This window comes from Schistocerca gregaria, chromosome 2 (genome assembly GCF_023897955.1).
Source record: "Schistocerca gregaria isolate iqSchGreg1 chromosome 2, iqSchGreg1.2, whole genome shotgun sequence".
In the NCBI taxonomy this organism is placed as follows: Eukaryota; Metazoa; Arthropoda; class Insecta; order Orthoptera; family Acrididae; genus Schistocerca; species Schistocerca gregaria.
In genome coordinates this window covers 635,701,862-635,726,236 of record NC_064921.1, presented here as the reverse complement: position 1 = coordinate 635,726,236, position 24,375 = coordinate 635,701,862, and the positions used below count along the sequence as shown (strand labels likewise).

The window sequence follows — 24,375 nt, the reverse complement described above, 5'->3', positions numbered from 1 at the left end:
AATTAATTAAGTTACTGATTCCTTGTCATTGACTTGATTTGAATTAATTTTTGCTTCTCTTTAGTGTTACATATGATTCTCCATATTGTTCAATTGAGTAGAACACAATACATTTAGTTACTGGTAGCAACAGCAGCTATCACAATGATTTCATTTATTTGGATAGCATGTCGTAAAACATTAATTCAATTGCACATCAGTGTTTGGTAGATCATGATGATAATTACAAAAGAAGGAACATTTTGTAATTTTCATAAACTAGTTTTCAGTTTTTTAATATGCCATTAGGTGACAAGTGATAAATGCAACATTCAATTGTCACATAATGGTGACCTAAGAAGCAGAGTACAGGTTTGTGAACAAATAAATCATTACAATACACAACCTCTCTTATTTTATAATGCTGTACTTCTACCATTGCTCCTGCTCCAGCCCTATTAACAATATGGGTAATTCTTAAGAAAGCTTGCTGTATTTGCTTCGATTAGCGATCAACAATGTTTCTTTTGTGCAGGGCTGGAGTATCTGTTGGAATTGACAGATGAACTTGGCAATACTGAGGCAAAATATGTGTGCCTTTTATGTGAGAAGAAAGGTGAACGTCATGTCGTGCTGGGTCATCTCACCAGTTTTGAACATTACAATAAATATATTGTAAGCAAAACTTTTCATTAGCTGATAAGGAAGTACTTATTGTCAATTCAACATTTTGTGTTATTTCAGTACGTACTTGTATTTATTATTGTGTCACTTTTGTAAATCAACATCACGATATTAAATCCACTTAATACTTCAAATAAATAATCACTCGTGTGTTTGCTTTTATTAGGGAATGTATTTTCCTACTGCAAGTAGGGCTATGGCCTCTGATTTTCCAAAAACTAAAGATGGGAAAAAGGCAATGTTATTAGTTTTAACAAATATTTGTCGCGCCATTGAAAAAGTACATGGTCGACTTCAGCCAATGGCTGTAGATAAACACACATTTGAAGCGAAGAAAAATAAATATCTCACACAGATTATAGGAGCTCATCATTTCAGGTTTGTTTGCTTTTGTAACACTGTTTACTTAGGAGATATTAAGTTGAAATAGTGATTTCTTTTTCTTAATGTGGTCAAGGATGAATACTTCTCATCTTCTCCTGCTGTGCTTACCTTTGTCCTTTGCAGTGGTTTCTCACAGAAGCTTTGAACATTATTAAAGTGGAGGTATATGTCTGCAAGACAAATTGTGTCTAAATTAGTTTTGTGGAACTGTGATATTTTTTCAGTTCGTCCGTTCTAACATAGGTAAACTTCTCTTTTTGTGGATAAATTGATTGTACTTTTTGGCTGGTAAACATCATATTAGTTACACTGAAGTGGTACACACTAAAATGTGATGATGCTAAAGTGGTACTTCCTTTTACTTTTTAGTGAGAAGCCTGGAGAAACATTTGTAGAATTAGTTGACAAGAATATCCTCAGCTCTGTTCGTTCTTCGCCAACTGGTGAGTCATTGAAAATTAATTTAATTTTTTTTTAAAGAACTGAGTCATTATACTACAGCAGCCTGAAAGTATGAACGCAAAACAATTTGTCATCTTGTTCCAAGTTCACTGTTTATTAAGTGATTTACAGACTATATGGAAGAGTTTGTAAATTGCGCTACCATGTTCCAAGTTTTGTTTTTGTGCATACTTACCACTCAGTGCTTTCACTATAAGTATAGTGGTTATCTTTACTCATTCCATTGTTTGTATTACACTATGGGTTCTCCAGTATATATATTAAAAAATCTACAATTTATTACACGTGACATGTATTTCCAGTATATCACTGAATACAAATATCTTGTATCAATCAGTGATCAGTCACAGTTTATAAGCTACAACCTTTTTATATATATATTAACTACACCACACAGATAAAAGAAAAGTTTGTTAACACGAAGCTACTGTTCATGAAAATAAAGGATCGTGGTTGTAACAGTAATAGTGCCTAGTATCTTCTGTCCCTTTTCCTCCCTTTTTCCCTTATCAATTGCATACAGATACAAAAAATTATCATTGTTAAGTGTCTCCATGACACTGTGCTGTGTTTTAGATAAAATAAAATAGACTGGGCTGATCATGAATTTTAAGTAAAGATAAGGCTTGGCCAGTGTGCATGCTTCATGAGAAAGGCAGTGTTATGCTGTAGTTTGGGGCATTGTGACTGAGGGGGAGTTACATACTCATTGCAAATGGGAAACATTTGGCATTGTTCTCCTATGCAGAGGAGGACTGTTAATGCACAAGGAATAAAGATTTCTGAGAATATTGTAGTCAACTTATTTATAAGACCAACACGCTCCCCAACGTCTTCTTTTGCTTGCGCACAGATTTGAAAGTGTAGTATAACTTGCTGTACTGGTAGTTTGAAAAGAGCTACAACTGCTCTGTGCACACAAGTTTTATGTGGTCAAGTTGTAGCAACATTTTTACGTTGGTTGCCACTTTTTTATGGATTATCCAAAGCATTGAGCATTGATTTGAGTGGAATTCTGCATGCTTTTTGTGGTTAAGGATATTGCTGAGTGCAAAATTAATTGAGCTACTTGCATAATGATACATTTAGGATTTGTAATAAAAGGTGATTGAGAATATACAGAGTTTCACACGTCAGAACTTAGTTTATGAGAGAGCGCATATGTACCTGCAGGCTTTTGAAGTTTTTTTTGCATATATTTAAGATATTGAATTAAGTACGTTCTGGTACAACAGATGCCACTACCTGTTTAGTATAGTTCACCAGAGACAGTATCACACAATAAGTATTGTGCTGAGATCTAAGAAATATTTAACAATGTTTGTAGGTTAGTACTTAAAATAAAAAGCAAACAAAAACAAACTTGCTTTATCTGGTAGGGAGGCATTTTACTTGGTGTCTGTATCAGTTACATATTTTTTGACCTTTAAATAACTGATGGTTTATTGTTATTTCAAAATTGCTCTACATTCTTCCTGCACACAGCTTATTTACTTGTATTGTTAGAATTTTATTATTCCTGCTCCACTATTTTCTATTCCTTTATAGTAGTTCCAGTTTAATTCAGGAAAACTCATTACCTGGGTCAATGTAAAAAATGTTGACACCTATCTATTTACAGAGATACTACCATATAATAAACGAGGGAACATCTTCTTTTCCGTTCACCATTGTCAAAAATTTCTGCTACGGGTACTAAACAGTTGCAGACAAAGCTTACAGTCGGTGACCTAACAGTTGTTTCTTTGCGCAGCAACTTTATTTTGTGCTATAGAATGTCTGAAGACTGCAGCAGAAGTGTGCAGGAAAGTGTGGTTGCTAAATGGACAGTTCAGCAGTCTTCTCACATTTTGTATGGTCAAATACATGAGTCTGCATGCTCAGTGGAGGAATATTTCACCAAGGAGAGGGACAATAGTAAGACTCATTGCCTCTGACATAGGTAATCAAAAAAACTGCAGACGCTTTGAAGAGTCAAAAATGCTGTTGTGAACGTTATTAAGGAACATGTCAGCTGACATGACGGGCCAATGATTGCAAGGCAAGTAGAGAGATGCTAGAGAGTGAAAGTACAGATTATGGAAACTGTTTATGCTACATAGTGCACCATGCCATCTGTCAGACCAACAGTATAATTTTTGTTCTACAGTGAGCCGGTGTGTAAATTAACTACACAAAAATTGCCGTACTATCTATGTGGGAAGTAAAGATTTATTTAGAAATATCGCAACTTCTGATTCAGAAGCTGAGAAATTGTTTACTAAAGTTTACTTTGTATTATCTATGGGGGCAACTACACAAATATCCTGGGAGATCATTGGAACTTTGTAAGTGAAAATAAATGTTGCCCCCTTTTTTCCCCCAAAACTTTGATGGCATAGCACACATTTTTGCTATGAATATTTGTATAATTGAAAAAATAAACAGTTTTACATCAGTCATCAGTTGAAAGGACCCCAAGGTCATCAGTTATTTCAGAAAGCGAACTTCTGAGTGAGCACAGATAGCCATTAATTGATGAAAGTGAAAACACTTAAAATATAAATTTTACACACAAATGTATTTGAAGAGAACAGTTCACTGCTTGCTTGTTGCTGATAATATTATGCGTATTTTGATCATATGACTTATTATGGAAAAGGGCAGGAAAAAGTTGTCAGTGATAATTGCGCTGAATGGCTTTTTAGTAAAATCATTAGTTTCTCTCACAACAGCATGCAATATGTTTGTGTTTAGAGGGGTGTGTGTTTTGATTGAAAACATTTTGGAATAAGATCTCTTGTATTTATCTTGCACACATACAGTATGTGACAGGATTATGTTGATAGTATTTGAATTAACTGCGAACTCTTCTCTAAAGAATCATCTTGTGGAGTAGCTTCAAGGCGGACTCATAAAGAAAGGTGAATGACAAAAGCTATTTACGTATTGAAAAAGTATATGTTCTATGATGAAGTTGAATTATGACAGCAAAAAGGGACTGCACTTTGTTCTGTTTTTATATTCCCTACCAATATGTAAATTGAAGCATGATTCTCTCCTACTTCATGAACCAAAGCACCATGTTTGGATTTCAGAATTCTTTCAAAACTTTATGTATGTGTAACAGGTTGTCAGTGGTGATGTCCTGCTTGTGGTCTTACTAAAACTGAAAAACATTTATGGTTTCTATGCCCTGTTCTGTTGCCACAATTTTCTGAATAAAAAGTGAAAACAGTCACTACACTGTACCATGAAGCAGAACCAACTGGTAAAAATATACAAGGACAAACAGGAATTGATCAGTCCCAAAAATTATGGCTAATGGGATTGAACAGTTTGCTTTTAATAAAATAAGAGTATCTGTGAACAGGTTTGATTTAAGGGACATGTTTCTTAAGACAGATTCTCCACAGTGGTTTGAAAATGATGTTGTCAACACACTACATCTAGTTATTAAATTAAAAGTTTTAAATTATCTGGCTTGGACTGGTGGGAAGCTCATAGAGCACATTAATAAAGAATGTTAAAAAAACTATAAGTACTTTAGGTTGTGTCGGAGTATTCCTATAATTTTCTAGAGCAAATAAGAGCCTTTGCAGAAGAGTAAGTACGCTTAAAATGAAATGCAGTTTTCACATCATATTTGCATAATACATGTAGTAAATAGTAAGTTTACTTGTTGTATTGTTAAAGTTAATGTGGCAATATGGTATTAATAATTAAGCTGAAAGTAAAAAAGTATTTCGTTAACAATGTTCTTGTGAACAGTTTTTTTTAGATAGAAGGCAAACAAGATTTTATGCTATTCTGCAATTTTTCAATTGGAGAGCCACCACTTCCTCTTTTCACACTAAGCTAAAATCGAGTGCAATTCTCTCTCTCTCTCTCTCTCTCTCTCTCTCTCTCTCTCTCTCTCTCTTTATTATTTTATTCAAAGAAATCAAACTAGGGGGTACCACAGAGAAACAACTAAATTTGAAAAGTAGGAGCCTCCGTAAGTTTCATATTTTATTTTTTGAAGAAATGTGAAAACCAGGTTTGCATGAAACTTTTTTACACTACAGTACAGAAAATATTTAAGGATTACTTCAAAGTGACATTATATCAGCTTCATAAATTAGCTGATAAAAAAGCAGTAGCTGCTCATTTTGCTTGCTCAAACAAAAACAAAAAACAATTTCCTTGTGGTAAGTACATGTTCTACAGTTAATCAAAATGTTGAAGAGAGAAGCAGATTTCTCTTTTTGTTGCCTAATAAAATGTATTTATTACATTCAACTTAATTTTTATGGAAGTTTTATAATAAAAAAATTGAACTACTACTACTAAAAGAAGAAAAAAGAAAAGCTGAACAAGACTGAGGTAGAAATAGAGGAACTAGAATGAAAGAGAAGAAAAAAAGAAAAAACTGAACAAGACTGAGGTAGGAACAGAGAAACTAGAGTGAAGAATGAGACTGAAGCAGGAATTAGGCTGGCCAAAGTGAACAGTTGTGCCTGGGAACGAGGCTGAACACAACCAAAGTGGTTGACCACTCCAATTAACAAGACTGACCATGACCATCATGAATGGTGAATGACCTTTCCTTAGAACTTGTTCCTTGGTCTTTCTGTTCACCATAATGAACTGTTCCTTTGGACCTGATCATTCATGGATAATCCACCACTAGTCAGAGCCCTTGGTTTCAGGCATGAAAAAAATTTATAAACATAATATTATTACAGAGAGAAGTGATATTGTCAATTTTTAAGAGACATTGTTAAAGTGGCATTTGAAGATGTGTGGTTCGTTGAAATGTGGATAATTAGTGGTTGTTGCACCAGAAAAGACTGGGTAGATGACAGTGTATGTGGAAGTACTGCTGTTCCTGTGGGAAAGAGCACAAGAATCATTGTCTTACATGCTGGAGCTTGATCTGGTTTCATACCAAACTGTCTCCTGCAGTACAGATCAGGAAAAACAAGCAAGTACCATGGGGAGTTAAACCATGATAATTTTCTGAAGTGGCAGCTGTTGCAAAATTTACATTGGCCATCTGTCATTTTAATGAAAAATGCCCCATACCCGTCAGTTGTTATACATAAAGATTAAACGATGGCAATGAGAAAAGCCATTGTTATTTTGTGGTTAAAATGTCACAATGTGCAAGTTCCGGACAATTTGTGTAAACATTATTTCGTGGAACTAGTGAAACAAAATAAGTCTGTTTCCACAGAATGTTTTTTTTTATGACGTGGCTAAAAAACACAGTCACAGGGTTCTTGGGATTCTCTGCCACTTTAACTCCATTGAAATGATTTGTACACAGAACAAACATTATGTGGCAACAAATAATAAAAGCTCCAGTGTGACAGAAATTCAGAAACTATTAGAGGAAGCAGTGACATATGGAGTAATGTGTATCACATAGAAACAGTTGTTAAAGAAGCCTGGAATGGTGAAGTGTGAGTAGAAAGTAATGTTGAAAATATAATAATATCCTGGGGTGATTCCAGCGACTCATCCATGTACTAATTTTGCACACATTATGAAAGTTTCTAGGAAGAAAGTGACTGAAGTAAGTGGCAGTTACCTTTTGCTGCAATTTGTTTTTGTTCTGTGTTTGTAGATATTGCTGTGTTTCATATTTTAAAGGAATACCATCTACCACATTTTCATAATAAATCTCATCTCATTATTAAGGAATACCTGCTGCACCTGTATGACGTATTGCATGTAATCTGCATTGATTGGTAAGTACTTAAGCAGTTTATATTACTGTAATATTGCCAGTTATTATATTCAAATGAAAGGTATATTTTAGCTCTCCTTTCTTATTGAGTATACCAGCAGAATGTGAATCATACTGATTATTGTAAAAGACAATGCACGTCCTGTTACAGATAATAGGAAAATTGTGTCATTTTCTACACCGCAGTGCGTTCATTAAGCAACAAGGATATGACAATCCTGTAAGGCAAACTCAGTACTGCACATTAACAGGAAGCATTAGAAGATAGTTGGTATGGAACCGCACAGCTGATGCTGTTACAACCGTACTGCACACGCAGCATTGGCGAACCATCACCATCCCCTTCTAACTGTACTTCACAGACAGTCACTTCATTTTTCTGATCCAGGTATAGTGACTGCACAGCAAATGACCTAAAAGAAAGAAGTTAACCCTTATACAGCAAAATCAAATGAAATGTTGTATTAAAACATAAGTTCAAATGTTCTTCTGTTGAAAGTAGCAACACACACACACACACACACACACACACACACACACACACACACACACACACACACACACACACAAACGATGTTGGTTAGCCTATGAGAGGCATGGATTGACATTTATTTGTCCTTGGCTGTTCAGTGTTTAACAGTTGGGAACCACAGAACTATCTAGCATGGTAATTGGATTGTCATTATTAGCTTTGCTTGTGGAGTTTACGGTAGTTGAGCAGTGATAACTTTGTGGTTGAGGGCCCCTAACCCATGATTACACTGGATAGTAGTGATGACCCTATACTTGTATCCATGCTGACATATGTGGTCAGTTATGTTCTGCATCAAAGCATATCTTACTGAGTGGTTGTGACAGTCTCCCCAGCACCAGAAAGAAGAAACTACAGGATGCATGTAATATGTCCAGAAGGTATTACTTATTAATAATAGTGAGATTAAATTTAGTAATGAAAATATGGTAGATGTTATTTCCTGAAAATATGAAACACAAACAATGTATGCAAACACACAATTAAGACAAAATATGTCAAAGGGCAAATGCCACTTAGTTTAGTCACTTCCTTCCCAGAGATTATCAGTATCTATGCTACAGCACATAGATGAGTTGTTGGAATTGCCCAAGGATATAATTATGTCTTCGACACTATTTTGTACAAACACTGCACTTGTATGGGCTATGTTAGCTATTGTGACCACAGATCTTATTCTTGGCAAAATTATACTTTGGTTCTATCACATTTAGGTCAGTAATAAGCCATCAGTGTGAACAAATAATTTTCTTGCAGAATTTATATAATGGTGATAAGAAGTGTGTGTTGTTTCTTATTCTAAGTCAGAAGTTCAGTTTTCTTAGGTGTGGCTAATAATGAATCTGGTTCCTGGCAAGGCTGGACTGTACTTTGTTTCATAGAACTAGCAGTAGACAACTTATTCTGTTTATTGTCATGATACATATAATTACTGAAAAGCTCCAGGAGGTAATATCTCCTAAGTGTGAGGGCTACAGGAAAACTATACACATGGCTGTTGGTCACACTGTGCTATTCATTGACTCTCGCACACCTGCACAGGCTATTGCTCTACCCACTGGGATACTGGCTCATTAGTTTTATGTAGTGAAGCTCATATTTGCCATTTTGCCAGGTATGAAATTAGAATGATTATTAAAGTTTTGAAAGACAAAGCCATTAAGCCAAACAGAATTTATCACCAATTGAAAGGAACGTATGAAGAGTGATATATGGATGTGAAAAAGGTTTGCAAGTGCTATAAGGAATTTCACATAGACAAAAGAAGCAAGAGATATTGAGTTCCAATAAGACCACCACAAAGTCTGAATAATAGAGCATCAAGAGTATATAATCTGTCTTAATGATTTGCATTTTAGTTCCTAGTGTTTTGTAAAGCATCATTCATAAGATTTAAATAAATTACAATATCAGAAGGTGTGTGCAAAAAGGGTTCTGAAAATGCTCACACATCAGATAGTGACACCACCTTCTCTTTCAATGAGTTTCTTCGGAGAGCTGTATGGTTGAGAAGGAAAACTTTGTAGATTTGATTGATTGTTGAGGGCGATGAATCCTAGACATTCAATTTCACATCTGAAACCAAACAGCAGTCACCTAAGTGATGGCATCCCTCTTCATCCAAACTATGAAAATCCAAACAAACACTGTCTGCCAGAAAAGTCATGACAACTGTGTTTTGGGATTGAATAGTGTTATTGTTGATGTACTTTAAGGGTAAAAGGTGACAGTTACAGTGAGACACTTAAACAAGATGAGGGGTGATACAAAGCCAGAGATGAATCTTGAGTGCAAAATCGCACTCTGCATGACAATGCCCTCACCCCCACCCCTCAGCCCCTCCCATTTCACATCACCACTTGTTTCCTAAGTCGAAAGAACATTTGGCTGAATGATACTTCAGTGGCTATTTGAGGTGCAAGATGAAGTGATATGGGGTAGTGAGCTTGTTTCAGCATAGGCATGCAAAAGCTGCTCCAGCATGTACAAATGAGGATTATGAGGAAAAAGAGATGAACATTCAGTCTTTAAATCAACTTACCAAGAATTGAAAATAGCTGTTTCTGATTATTTTCTCTGACAGCTTTTATTAACATCTAGGTGGTAAGGATACATGTCTCCGCTAAATATATCTATTGATACGTTTCTGGCAACTGTGTCCTGTTGTTCATTCATTCCTTTATTCTGGCACAATTTAAAATGCAGTCTCTTTGATACAGTAATTTTTATGAGTGCATCTTCGCAAGCCTTGAAGTCCACTTCTCTATGACAAAAGCTGTGAAGTTTCTGCAGTGTTACTATTTCATTAGATTGTCCTTAGTATTGTGGAAATTGCTGTCTTAAAAAGTCTTATCCATGCCATCAATGTCACTTCCTATTATTATTCGATGATAGTACTCAAATCTCAGCCTCTATGTATCATGTCCTTTTCAATGCACGTCCCAAGTCACAATTGTACTCAAGTTCACCATCTTGCAGTCCTACTTTTATCCATGTCACTGTCACTAAATTCGATGGTAAAAACAGCAGTTAGCTGCTCAAGGCTGTGAGGTACTATTTCCTTATCGACTTTCTGTCCATAAACTGTGAGGTAACAGGAGCACTACTTTAGGGTCTGGAACATTATCCACCCCCGACCAACTTAGTTTCTACTAACATAGGTGTAGCCATTATTGCTTTGTTGGATGGTGGGACAGCTGCCAATATGTGTGTAATACATATCAAAAAAGCCATTAGCTTTATGTTCATTGTCAATTTATTTTACAGCTACCAGTTTTGATAATATAATAAGCCATCATCAGGCCATCTATTCTAGATAGTGGCTGAATTTTTCAATGACTAATGTATGTACACCGTATATGAAAAGTAACCATCCTTCACACCAGCTTATGCACACATGACTTCAATACATGTCATCAACCAGAACACAACTCAATGTCACTGTTGTGTTCTAATTGCTGATGTGCACTAAAATCGTGAGTTCATAAGATTGTGCTAAGAGAGGTTATTTTTCATGTGTGATGTACATGCCTTTTGTTATTGAAAAATTTAGCCACTATCTAGAATAGAAGGCCTGATGAGTGCGTATTATATCACTGAAACTGGTAGCCTATAAAATAAATTGGTGATCGATGATCTTCACAGCTGACACAGCTTATTTGATATTTATTTATTAGTTTCCACTCTGTTTCTATGGGCAGTGACAGTTGACTTTTTGAGTAGCATTTGTTGAAGCGAGAGACATTGTTGGCTGGTTGTCATACAAAAGTTTCAATGTGGAGTTGGGTTTACGTTCAAATTTCCAGCAGTCTTTGAATACGAGTTTTTCTTGGTTTACTTTAACATTTGAAATCCATCCAAATATTTATTCAGTTGTTTTTGTGATGTGAAGTACTCTGCTTCACTTTCATATTTCAAATGTAATTGATTTTTTTTTTGTGAAATATAAATTTGTGTAAAAGTGTGAGTGTTGCACATTGAAGAAATAACATATGCTTTGGAATTTTTCACGGAGATATTAAATTTACACTCGGGTGATGTACAAGCTTGCAAAGGTTTGCTTAATAGCTGGAGCTGGTATCAGTCAGCAGTTGATTGAATGGCATCATCTTGATCCAAATTCAGGATAGCCAGACTGATCCCTAAAGTTTTATTACTTCTAGTTAGCTTTTGGATTATCCTATCCCATTCTCAAGTAGATGCAAACATAGCTCATAAGGCATTGCAGAATCCTCATTACAAATCAGCATTAGCAGTAAATGTTCAGAATGTGGTAACTTTAGTGTGTTTGTGTGGATGGCCTTGCACTTTTTATTTACAGTCACATGCATTTACGTAAAAGGCTATACTGCTCAACGTACAATGAAGGAATGCACATGTGCTGCCAGGAAGACTGTACTATTGATGGATACTACAAGAAGTATCAGCAGATATCTCTTACAACACTCCAATAGCTTGTGGTTTTGTTCTACATTGTAAGTTTATCAGTTAGTTTGTTCATGAAACAAATGTGTTGCATTTTTAGTATTGTTGAGTGTATGTATGCATTTGAATACGGGATTGGTTCTCCCAAAAATGGTCATGTAGTGAAAAAAGTAATGGTGGATAGAATAATTTCATACGGAATAATAGTTTTATGTAGTACAAACATCAGCACCATTGTTATGATATGCCATTATTTCAAAGTTTCATTTTCTTTTAAGGTCAAAATGGCAGCTGAGACATCAGATTACTTTGTTTGACTTTCTTAGTAATATTGTATTAATGAGACTTCGATCTATAATCTCTTCAGCTGTTCTAAATATTTATGTGAAGGGATGTTGGGTTTATAGATTTTAGATTCTTAGCCAAGAAGATATTTGAAAGACTTCTACACATTTTATGGAAGGAAATTAGAAAATTTTGAAATGTGATCTTTGAGCAATTCCTTTGCTATAAAGAACTCATTTCATGTTTTATGAAATACGGAAATCTTGACTTCTCCACTGAATATGATTTAGTAGATCAAATGAGATGATTCAAATCAGGTAATTGTCATATCTAATTGAAATCCTTCTCAGTTTACAGCTGTGTCATAAAATACTTAAAATGCTATAATGCATTTTATAAAATGACACAGCAGTACAGCCTGAAGAATTTGAAAGAGATTGACTCTGCTCACAGAAGACTGTGTATGTATCTGAATCTCGTATTCTCTTCCATTTACAGTAAATTTATGATTCTGGCTCCAAGATAACGTACATAACAAACATTATGTCCACAAAGCGTTACTGCGTCTGATGTTTAAGTGCTACAACGTAAAACAAAAAAAAAATATTATTATAACGATTCTCCTAAATTGTGTTCCAAATTAGGCTGCCAATACTATTTCAGCAAACAGGTGACAGTTCAACAGTTTGTGCCTTTGGAGAACAGTGGAAGCCAACTAAGAAGTGTAATTCAAAACAAAAGTGTTTTTTTTTTTTTTTCTTTAGGAAACTACCTTTCATTAATGGAACTATCGTGTTGAGGCTCAGCTTTTGCTACAACTATCTGTTCAGTACGCAAAAGGAATTAAACTGTGCAAGGGGAATACATTATGCGACAATCTTAGATGAACTTTTGTGATATTTCATGATTGCTCATCCAGTATTGCCATCTAATGTATGATCCCATTCAGAATTTGATTTGGGGACAATTTGACAATAGTCCGGACATAGTGTAAAACCAGCTGTGTGTTTACATACACTTGAAATTCTCTCGCAAAGGCCAGCAATCCACATCATCGAATCCAAAGAAGTGATTAATGGTTAACAACAAAGATGGGAGAAAGAAGTACTGATGCCCTGCTCGAAAAGAACTTCAACAATTATGAAGAATTTGCGAAAGAGTTATGCATGGTATGTACATTAAGTGGTATTATACATCATGGTTTGAAATTACTTTACAGAAATTAAGGCTATTGGGTTATATATATATTGAATATCCATGTATGAATATTGTTTCCAGAGTGGAGTTTCTTGTCTTTTAATGTAGATTGTGTGTGCGTGCGCATATATGTGTGCACATGCGTGCATGTGCTTTGATGTGCATGCACACACACGCACTCACACACATCGAGATTTATGCTCATTAATTGGAAGTGAAAACTGAAGTTATTGTCATGGGTCATAACAATTATGTTTGGAGACAAGTCTAATATATATATGTAGAACAGTGATCTATTAAACGTTTTATAAATGGCTTGGAGAAGAAATTGTAATTTATGTATGTCATATTAGTAAGTAGATTTTTAGATGTATTTAAATTAATGTATTGGTTCCAGATCTCCATGTGCCATGGGATGACAAATCGAAAGATGGTGGATTGATGTGAGTATTTGTTACATACATACTTTATTTTAATTCTTGGTTTGTGGCAACCAGTAATGAAGAAATTATTTGTATACATTAAATTGTATTCTTGTCTTCATTCTTACCTGGTGTTTCATCATTGTTAAACACACACACACACACAAAATTGTGGTGAATGAAATGAAAAAAATTTATAATGCTTCTACGAATGCTTCTGTGAATTTATGATTACTTTGTGACCTTTATATTACTTTTACTACTGTGTGCTGCATTAAAGCACATTTTTTTCCAAATTAAGGAAACAGTTACATGTTTGACACATTTCTCCATGTCCAGTCTACACTGTCGGATCTACATCTACATCAATACTCCGCAAGCCACCCGACGGTGTGTGGCGGAGGTTACCTTGAGTACCTATATTGGTTCTCCCTTCTATTCCAGTCTCGTATTGTTCGTGGAAAGAAGGATTGTCGGTATGCTTCTGTATGGGCTCTAATCTCACTGATTTTATCCTCATGGTCTCTTCACGAGATATACGTAGGAGGTGAAGGTATGTGTTTCCGTCTGTCTCTGGCACTTCTTAGGTTATCTACAAAGTGAGGTGTAACAGTTATTACAGAAAACCAGACTTACATTTGTAGGAGTAGGAGCAAAATCCAAATGCAGCCACTGTGATATAGATTTCCACATTATTGTTGTTGCTGCCGTTGCCGTCGTCGTCATCGTCATATCTTCAGTCAGAAGACTGGCTTGATACAGCTCACCACAATAATTCAAGCCATTTCATCTGTGCATAACTACATCCATTTGAACCAAATTAGTGTAGATTTCCCATAATTTCTCTAAGCCACTTTTTAATGTTGGGTAACTTCTGTAAGGTCACAAGTAATTTGTTACATATCCGTGCATAATCGCTTTGCCTCTGATGCCCCCTTATCATCACCCAACCCAACTCTTTCCTCCCATCCCCCCCCCCCCCCCCTCCCTCCAACCCTCACCACCCAAGCCCCACACACACACACACACACACACACACACACACACACACACACACACACACACACACACATTGCATCTGTCACTAACCACTGTAGTTTTGTGTTTGAAATAATCCAGTATAATCAGCTTTGTAGTGGATCCATGTGGCATGGTCAAGATTTTATTGCTCAGATTATAGGAAAAGAGGTAATAAAACATAGGAAAAGAGGTAATAAAACATTTCTTCCCATTGTTGATACGATATTGTGTAACATTTATCAAATAAGTTTAACAACACAATAAAAAGTCTGTATTTTTTTGCCTAGTTGTCATGCTTCACCTTAACGATGAGTTGTTTCCATTATAATTGATCGTTGTTGCTGTGAATAAATAGACCTGCACTTGTATCGGGTAATACTGTTATTTGTACTTTATATATTTCTTTAATAAATCTTTTTAGCAGTTCAAAATTATTTTTACACTCAGGGGGATAGTGTTTTTATTCAGTGCACCTGCAGCTCCTCTTTCTTGTATTCCTATATCACATACCTGTGGCCTCTCCCCCAACCGTCAGCCATCTTTCCCCAAACCTCCCTCCCATTACCCACTTCTTTTCTCCCATTACCCATTCCACACCACAAACCCTCATCTCAGTTTATGTGCCAAACTGCAATACAGGCATTGTGTATTCAGTGAGGGCAATGTGCGAGTTGTTTACTTTTGTCCTAAATTATTTAAATTCTGCCAGAACTTTCCATACCATATCCATACCAGATGCTGAGTGAACACATTTCAAATTTCAAAGTGTTTGTGAATGCGTCAGTCAGTATCATTGAAATTTGCCTCACCTATTTCATAGTTTGTGAGCTATTGGCATAAATGAAGGTGTAGAAGGAACATTGTATACATGGATCAGTCTACTGGGCATATCTTGGAATAACGACAACAACAAAAAAAGAGACTGATTCACCTTGGGAGGCTTGATCGTCACAGATTAGATACGGTTTAGAGCTACGAAAGGCATGTCTTTATTTTATTTTAGGAGGCAATTCTCATCCCTCTCCTCAAACCAGGAAAGGACCGCATCGTCTTGATGAGTTGTGTCGGAAAGACACTGGAACTGATGTTTAACTGTCATCTGGTCTGGCTGTTAGAGACCAGGCAACTCCTTAGCCGCTCTCAGTGTGGATTCCGAAAATTTCGGTCCACAGTCGACAACCTGACCCTTCTAGAGGTGGCTATTCAGCAGGCTTTTCTCCATCAGCATCACTGTATCAGCATATTCTTTGATATCAGTAAAGCATATGATACTACTCGGAGACACTGTATTCTTGCACAACTGCATGGCCACCTCCCCATTTTCATTCGGTCTTTCCTGTCTCAGCAGTTTTTTCGGACCTGAGTTGGTAACACACAGATCGATTGTAGCAGGAGTGTTTTAAGTGTTACCCTCTTTGCCATAGCCATCAACAGTATAATGTCTACAGTGAGGAGTCCAGTAGAGTTCTCCTTATTTGTGGACAACTTTGCTGTTTTCTGTTCCTCCTCCAGTGTTGCAACAGTGAGCTGTCAGTTGCAACTAACAGTGCGGCTGTTAGAGGAGTGGGCTGCAAATATGGGTTTTCTGTTTTCTTCCATAAGTGTGTTTGTGTTTATTTTAATCGTTGTTGTCGTCTTTTTAATTTGCCTACCTTGCATATGGGGGACATATCCTACATTTTAGAGACACGGTGCGGTTTCTGGGCCTAATTTTTGACTCCAGGTTGTCATGGCTGCCACACCTACGAGACTTGAAAGCCAGAACCCTGAAGGCACTGAACATCCTCAAGTGCCTCAGCCACAGGTCTTGGGAAGCGGGCAGGGCGCGTCTCCTCCAGTTTTATCGGGCCTTTGTGTGTTCGCGGCTGGACCATGGGTGCACAGTGTATGGGTCAGCGAGGCAGTCTTATTTGCGGATCCTTGACGTTGTCCACCATGCAAGGCTTCGACTGCCAACAGGTGCTTATCGGACCAGTCCCCTACCCAGCCTCTCTGCTGAGGCCGGGGAACCACCACTTACCACCCGGTGGCAGCTCCTACTGGTGCGCCAGGCTTGTAATTTTCTTGCAGCTCCAACTTCGCCTGCTCACCATATTGTTGCTCATCCGCTTCTGGACCCTATTTTTTCCCACCGTCCCCAGGCTTCGATGCCATTTGGGACCCATGTGCAACATGTACTGGAGTCCCTCGGTGTGGAGTCCGTACGACCCCAAATCCAGGTTTTTAACCGCCTGCCACCCTGGTTACTGGAGAGGCCCAGAGTGATTTTAGATTTGGTGCAGTATGAGAGAGATTGCACTCCTGCCACCGTTTTTAATGCAACATTTTCTGCCATTTTAGCTGAGCACTGTGACTATATAGCTGTTTTTACACATGGGTCGAACAGGGGGATTCCATTGGTTGCTCTGTTGTTTTTCCGGATCGTTTCCTCAAGGTTCGACTGCCTCAGACTTTTACTGTCTTTTATGCAGAATTGTCTGTGATCTTGCGGGCACTAGAGCAGATGGGATGTTCTTGCTGTGCTAAATTTCTTGTCTGTTCCAATTCACTAAGTGCCCTTCACTCATTGCAGTGTTTGTATGCAGCAGATAAAATAGTCCAGACCATCCAGGGTGCCCTCCTCCAACTACAACGATTGGGGAAGGTGATGGCTTTCTGCTGGGTTCCGGGGCACGTCGGCATTGCTGGGAACGAAAGGGCAGATCTCGCAGCCAAGTAGGCATGTCTTGATCCCAATTGTTTCAGTGTGCTATCCCCCTGCACGCACTCAGCCCGCTGTTGAGCTGAAGAGTCATGCCTCGGTGGGAGGATGAGTGGCTGGAAATGACTGACAATAAGCTGTTTGGTCAAGCCCACAACATGTGTGTTGTGGTGTACTTTCTTACAGCCTTGTAGACGGGACGAGGTTCTGCTCATTCGGCTTCGGATAGGCCACAGTCCTATGATGCATGGATACCTGCTCCGGTGAGAGAAGCCTTCAATGTATGGTGCTTGTGGTGTCCATGTCACTGTACGCCACATTTTATTGGATTGCGTTTTATTTTCTGATCAGTGGGCCGCAGCTGACTTGCCAGCCGATCTGCCATCTCTTTTAGGAAACACTCGAACAAATGTGGTTAAAGTTTTAAAGTTCTGGGACTTTTCAAATGTTTTTACAAAGATTTTAGGGAGAGGGTCTTAATTTGCTCACTGGGTGACAACACTCGAACATATTTTATGTAAATGGCCAGCCAGTGACAATTTCCCGTGGCATTCTTGATGCTCCATTTTCGTTTTCCTTATGTTTTGCTTTTTTATACAGAATTTTCCTTCTTTTCCTGCTTTCTTTGCGTGTGTGCTTAGGTTTTGCTAAGTCTGTCAACATTTGTTTCTTTTAATGTGTGTCAGGGCACTTGAAAATGTGCCTAAAAAAGAATGGAAGCAATAGATTCAATGAGATTTAAAATATCTCACTTCTGTAATCCAGAAAAAATCTACTTGCTGGCTGAAATTGGGAAAGCAATGAAGAGCAACAAAAGCTTCCCAGGGGAATAACAAGAGTATGAAAAGTGCAACAGGAGATGGGTGGTCTCAGGTTCAGTGAGATAGGTATGGAGGGTATATGGAGAAATGATATGTTAGATATGAATTAAGTGCAGTGAATAGCAAGAATGTATGCAGTATCTTTCATGTTTTCAGTTTTTCTTCGATTTTCTTGTGGCTGGATACTTGAGACTGTACCAAAACACTTTCCTCATGTTATTGTTATATATTCCAAAAGAAATTTACTGTACTTGCTAGTGAACTACACACAGTTTTTGAATTGGTTGTTAAAGTATTGGGAAATGTGTTGAAAGTATTATATATGGGGCTATAAGTATGGATTCATAACTGGCATTTTAGAATGTGTAATATTTTGTAGATACCTTTGGCAAGAGGACAGTGTGATAATATACTGGCCAGTTTTGCCAACAAAACATTTGGCAGTTTGATACTTACTTTTGCATTAAAATGGAAAATTATTCCATGGAAAACAGTTTGTAAACGAGAAACAGCAAAAAAATGGATGTTCTACAGTGTTAATTTATTTAATTAATCATTTTTTTATCACAGGGTAATTGTCAGACAATTTTACTGGCTGGTGCAGACTTGTAAGCCAAGAACAAGTTAATTAACTAAATTAATATTGTAGAATATCCACATTTTTGTGTTTTTCTTTTACAAGTACGCAGTTTTTCCACCAAGCAATGATGAAAGAATCAGTTAACTGAAGAGTTGGAATGATAACTAATTTTATTTAGAATTTGGTGAGAGGTGACTTTTAGTTTGATAAAATTGACTCTCAGATAATTAAATCCTGACAACCATATAGAGAAGACTATGCCCCCACATTTTGGTTTTTTTTTTTTCCCCACTCTCTCCCTACAATATCCACATTATCCTTCAAAATATATTTAATAAGAGGTGTTAAATATTTAATTTATTGATTCATGAACCTGGTTTATCTTATAGCTTAGCAAAAAACTGGTTCAGAGCCCTCATGGTATTACTCCACCTCAACCCCCTTTTTCCCAACCACACAACCACCACATGAGTGCACACAAACTTTACCTGTTCTTAATAATCATACAGTTAATGATGTTTGTACAGCATATATTGTGCTAATACAGTTGTTAGAAAGGGGAAGTTACTTTATATGTTCTTGCAGTACTTTCAACAAAAGGAAAATAGCCGCTGCACATCTAAGAACTCGAGACATTGAGAGCAGCTTTGAGAAGAAAGAAACCCCAGTGGCTGGTGCTAATAAGAACCTGAAAAGACATTCAAAGGAAGAAGACACCACACCTAGAAGATCAGATAGATCATCGATAGAACAACGCAAAAGTTTAGAAGTTGGAGGTTAGTCTGTCATTGACTAGCTACTTATTTGAAACCTGTTAAAATTGTTTTGTTTTTAATAATGCATGTTATTGATTTTCTTATTTGTTTCATCAAAGACTTAATGATAAATAAATATATATATGTATATATTTTTTTAAAATTCAATTTGTTTTCAGAAGACGATGTTGATGCAGAAAATAAACCAAAGAGTTCACTCTCTTCAATTTCGAGTACATCTATTTCCAGATCAAGATCCCGATCAAAATCAAAATCAAGATCTAGAAAGAAAGCAAGAGCTCAGTCAAGATCTTATTCTCCATCTGTTTCAAGACCTGCACACGCACCAAGTTATAGAGAAGGCAGGCTAGAAAGTTCAAGGTCCTTCCATAGACGAACAAGTAGAGGATCACCTATACCATTTTCTAGGCACCGATACAGGCGATCTAGATCGCATTCGAGGTCACGGTCTCGTTCACGGTCACGACCTAGGCAGAGAATTAGATCGCACTCGAAGTCTCCTGTCAGATCACACCATCATAAGAAGGAGACTCCTCGGTTATCACCAAGCCATAAAAGATCACCGAAAGAGGACCCAATAGCTGATGAAAAAAGTAAGTGGGATACATTCCGCCATGAAGTTGATAAAATTGACCGAGAGGCAGCCAAACTTTTAAAATTTCATGAACAAAATCCAGAAAAACACCCAATGTATCCAGATGAATGGAAAAAATTTTGGAGTATAAGATATAAAGAATTACAGGCAGAAGGAAAAGATCCTAACAAACATAATTTTAAACCTGAATGGATTGAATTCTGGAACAAAAGAATGTTATTTTTGCATAAGGAAGATGTAAAAAATAAAAAGGAACAACTGAAAAAGAAATTAGGGCTTCCAAAAGAAGAGCCCCTTCCAGTTACCAGCATAAAAAAGAAAGCACCACTCCATGCTAATAAAGATGGAACAGTTATGTGTGCAGACCCACCAAAGAATGTTGTAACTGTAAATGACAAGATCCAGTCAAAGTCGTCAAAGCACACTGTAAGTACAACTAAAAATATCAGAAGCAGTCACTCTCCTATGAAGGAGACATTTAAAGATAGGGAACCAGAGGTGAAAAGTAAAATACCTGAGAAAAAAGTGAAAGAGAAACCTAAAGTACCCAAACAAGTGACTGAGGAAATAATTGTAGTTGAGAAGAGAGAGGAGAACAGAAAACCTGATGTGATTAAGAACTCAGATGAAGCAGAAATAGTGCCAATTTTACGTCTTCTTACAGCAATGGAATCACAGTTAGGTTCCCTTGGCCCCAAGATTAATAATTTAATGGGAAAAGCTTTGTCACTAGAAAAAATTGAGTCCCATTCAGCAGATTCCCTCTTAATGGTTCCTGAGAATATTGTATTATTTGAGACTGTTAAGGAAAAACTCAAGGGTCAGCTTATGGCAGGTATAGTTGAAAAAAACATGTTATCGGCGACACAGACATGTCTTGATCTGTTAGTAAATGCCTTGAAGAAAATTGATGATAAGATCATCAAAACAGCACCTGTTTCACCTGTTCTGAAACCTTCAGTTGATTTTATGAAGCCAATTCTGGAAAATGTTCCTGTGGCAGAAGAACCAAAACTTGTGGCTGTTCCAGACGTTAACCCACTGGACAAGGTGGCTATTGCACAGCAGATTGCAGCAGCCCTTGTGGCACAAGGTAAAACAGATGTCACTCAGGAAGAGTTAGAGCAATTAATAAATATTTTCACAGGCATGGCACAGGCTTCGAAAGGTTCTGGCTCAGTCGTATCTACTGCTCAATTTGTTGCAATGCAGCAGCAGCAGCAGCAACAACAACAACAACAACAACAACAACAACAACAGCGGCAGCAGATGGGTGGAGGGAGTGATCTCATGAATCCTCAAAATCCTGCTGTAATGATGATGTCAAATATAAATACCGCCTCCAAAGAACCTGCTACTGCATTACAGCAGCTGTTGTCTGTAGTGACCTCCAAACCCTCATCCTATACTGTTTCTGCAAGTGGGAGCTCTAAAGATAATGTAAGTGGTTTACAATTATTGCAAACTGCATATGATGAGCCAAGGAATTCGCCCATAACAAATAGTATTGTTAGAGGTGACAAACAACGTAACATTTCTTCTCAGGGTGCTGGTATGACTGTGGACGAGAAAAAACAGCAACCCAGTGGACATGATAACAGAACAGGAAAAGAGATAAGTTACTTGTCAGAAGTAGAATTACAAACATTGCTTCAAAATTTTAAAGATCTTTCAGCTCATGAACAGCAATGTCTAATAACATACTTACGCAAACTAGAAGAAAGTGACCCAGCTCGAGTAGAACAACTAAGAAAATATGTTGTTATTGAGCCTCCAGTGAAGAAATCCCCATTAAATACGGCTTCTAAACCTACGCCGTCACCAGACAGATTTCAAATCATTGCTGGCAGGAGAGGAAGACTTTCTCCATTTTCGCAGAGACTTTTTAGTTCAAATTCTAATGTAGAGGACAAAGAAAGTAAGAAACCTACATATGAAAAAGAAACAGAAAACAAAAATGATGTAGATGATTCTGATGAAGAGTATACTTATGAGGAAATATATGCAGCAGCATCTAAGAAGGTTAAAGAGAGTGAAGAAGCAAAGGCAAAAGCAAAAGAACTTGAGAAGGAAAGAGCATCTGTAAAGCGCAGTGAGTCATCTAGTTCTGTTACAAATAAAAGTGATGACCCTGCCAATCTCCTTAAAGAGACAAAAGCAATGATTGCTAATTTAATGGGACAGCTGCCTGCCAAGTACCCAAACAAACATAATGCAGAACAATCTCCAAGGAAAGATATTCCTGTGATAAAATCAGCTATGAAAAAAGACAATCTACAATCACCTTCCACAAGTGCAAATGTAAGCAATATATATACTGTAAATACACGATCATATGGTGGTCAGTATAACTCTAGTCAGTCTACCCACCATTATACTGCTGAGGATACATCAAATAACATGGCTCCTATACAGCAGCATTACTCTCATTATCAGCATACAGATTATTCTACATCTTATGGCACACCACAAGGAACAGACTTCTCAAACACAGTCCAGTATCAGAGTAACTATGGTAATGAATATAGCAACAGTTACAATAACCAACCCCCTGTAACTCCTAGCCAAGAATATTCCAGCTATAGTGTACCTCCTCAAAATACGTATGCAGTGGATAATTATAATCACTATGGACAGACTTCTTACCAAGAGCAGCGGACTGATTATTATCCCTACCAAGGTCAGAATCGTACGTACTATTAGTCCACTTAATTTGTTGAGTGGGTGCTGAACGTCGAGGCACTGTAATATTGCTCTTCATTTTTGAAGATGGAGTTCAGTTCAGGTGAAAGCAAGTTTTTCAGCTGATCTATGCAGAAGATTTATACTGATGAAACACTATAAAATTGTGTGTTTGTCCATTTCCATTGACAAAAGATTATTGATAAAAGTAATCTGTTAAATAGAAAATAAAAGCTGCATTGGTGGTACATCCGTTTGATATTGCGGACAATGATGTATTATCATACATGTTTGTTCTTTCTTTTTTTTTTCTTAAAAAAAAAAAACCATGTAATGCAAAAAAAAAATTGTCAACTACAAAAGTAAATGTATGTAGAAATATATTGTGTTGTTCCCCCAATTCTCAAATGTTTGAAAGACTTTAGATTTTTTTATTTGTTTGTCATTGTAAAATTTAAAGGAGCACAGTTTTATGATTTCCCAGTTGTGAAAGTTTTCTTTCTAATTCTTACTGGAGTGTAAGGATTTTGTACATAATAAAATGATTGTTATAGTACTTGAAGTTACTGTCGTTCTTTGTAAATTAGAAGTTTGTTGTCAGTACTAAAAATGTGATGGTGAATGATATATGTTTTGTAATTATTATGAAAACTTTACATGCTTCAACATAGTGATAGTTGGAAAATACAAATTGTTCATACTGCTATCACTCATTTCTCTTCTATTTCTTTTCTATGGCAACACATCAGTATGACGTATAAAATGTCACACTCATGTTGTCAAGAATGAAACTGTCTTGCTGTATTAGTCATTTAAGTGTCAACTTCAAAGGAATACTATATTTACTTGCTTATATGCTGTGTGTGTGTGTGTGTGTGTGTGTGTGTGTGTGTGTGTGAGAGAGAGAGAGAGAGAGAGAGAGAGAGATATGCTAATGTTTTATTTTACAAGTCAGGTTGTTTTTCAATCTGTACGACTGTACTGTGCTCTCCTGTTGTGCATTGTGCATGATTGATTATTTGTTTTCACTGTGTTGTACAGGCAGCCTCTGCACCTACTAACTTTTTTTTAAAGCTTTAATTAATTTTACAACTTTTTAGGCTTTTTTTTAGTGTAATAATTAAAACTATGTGTCCCTGTAACCCTTTAATTTTCGTCATGTGTTCAAAAGATTTGAATTTTTGTGCTACCTTAAGAGCTTTGTTAACGGAAATTCGACCACTTATAGCTTTGAATAACAGTTAAAATCTCACTGCTTTCCTAATGTGAAAGCAATCATTTGTATTCACTTGGCTTTTGGTTCTGATACCTGCTATTTGGGCAATAGTAGTTCACAATGTTGGTTACATGTTATTTCAAATTAAAATGTGTTTTTCAGCAAGAACTACAGTGTTTAGTTTCAGTTATAAAAATTTACCTATGCTGGATTTCATACAACAACCAGTTAACCAAAGAAACAAAGTCAGACTGACATTGCTGTGTTTTCATATTCAGTAACAAATACGGCTCCCCTATTGTTTTTAACCAAATTTATGGCATTTTCAAAGTAATGCACAAAAATTCAGGTCAAATGAATAAAAAGGAGGAAATGACATAATTATGGCCAATGTAGGGTTAA

At 36.7% G+C, this 24,375-nt stretch overlaps 1 protein-coding gene across 6 annotated transcripts in view; it reads left to right on the top strand.

Annotated features, from left to right (window-relative positions):
* The window catches only part of LOC126334659 (uncharacterized protein CG7065-like), a 73,986-nt gene extending 49,845 nt beyond the window's left edge, over positions 1-24,141 (top strand). For 4 of the 6 annotated variants that reach the window (XM_049997117.1, XM_049997114.1, XM_049997113.1 and 1 more), the window contains 6 exons: positions 515-654; positions 830-1,041; positions 1,417-1,490; positions 13,558-13,603; positions 19,290-19,480; positions 19,639-24,141. In XM_049997117.1, the coding sequence (XP_049853074.1) occupies positions 515-654; positions 830-1,041; positions 1,417-1,490; positions 13,558-13,603; positions 19,290-19,480; positions 19,639-22,778 (3,803 nt within the window). In that variant the 3' untranslated portion in view covers positions 22,779-24,141. Of the gene's footprint in view, positions 1-514; positions 655-829; positions 1,042-1,416; positions 1,491-13,557; positions 13,604-19,289; positions 19,481-19,638 lie in introns of those variants that run through there. The other 2 variants (XM_049997115.1, XM_049997118.1) reach the window with 2 other exon arrangements.
* Positions 24,142-24,375: the final 234 nt, after the last annotated feature.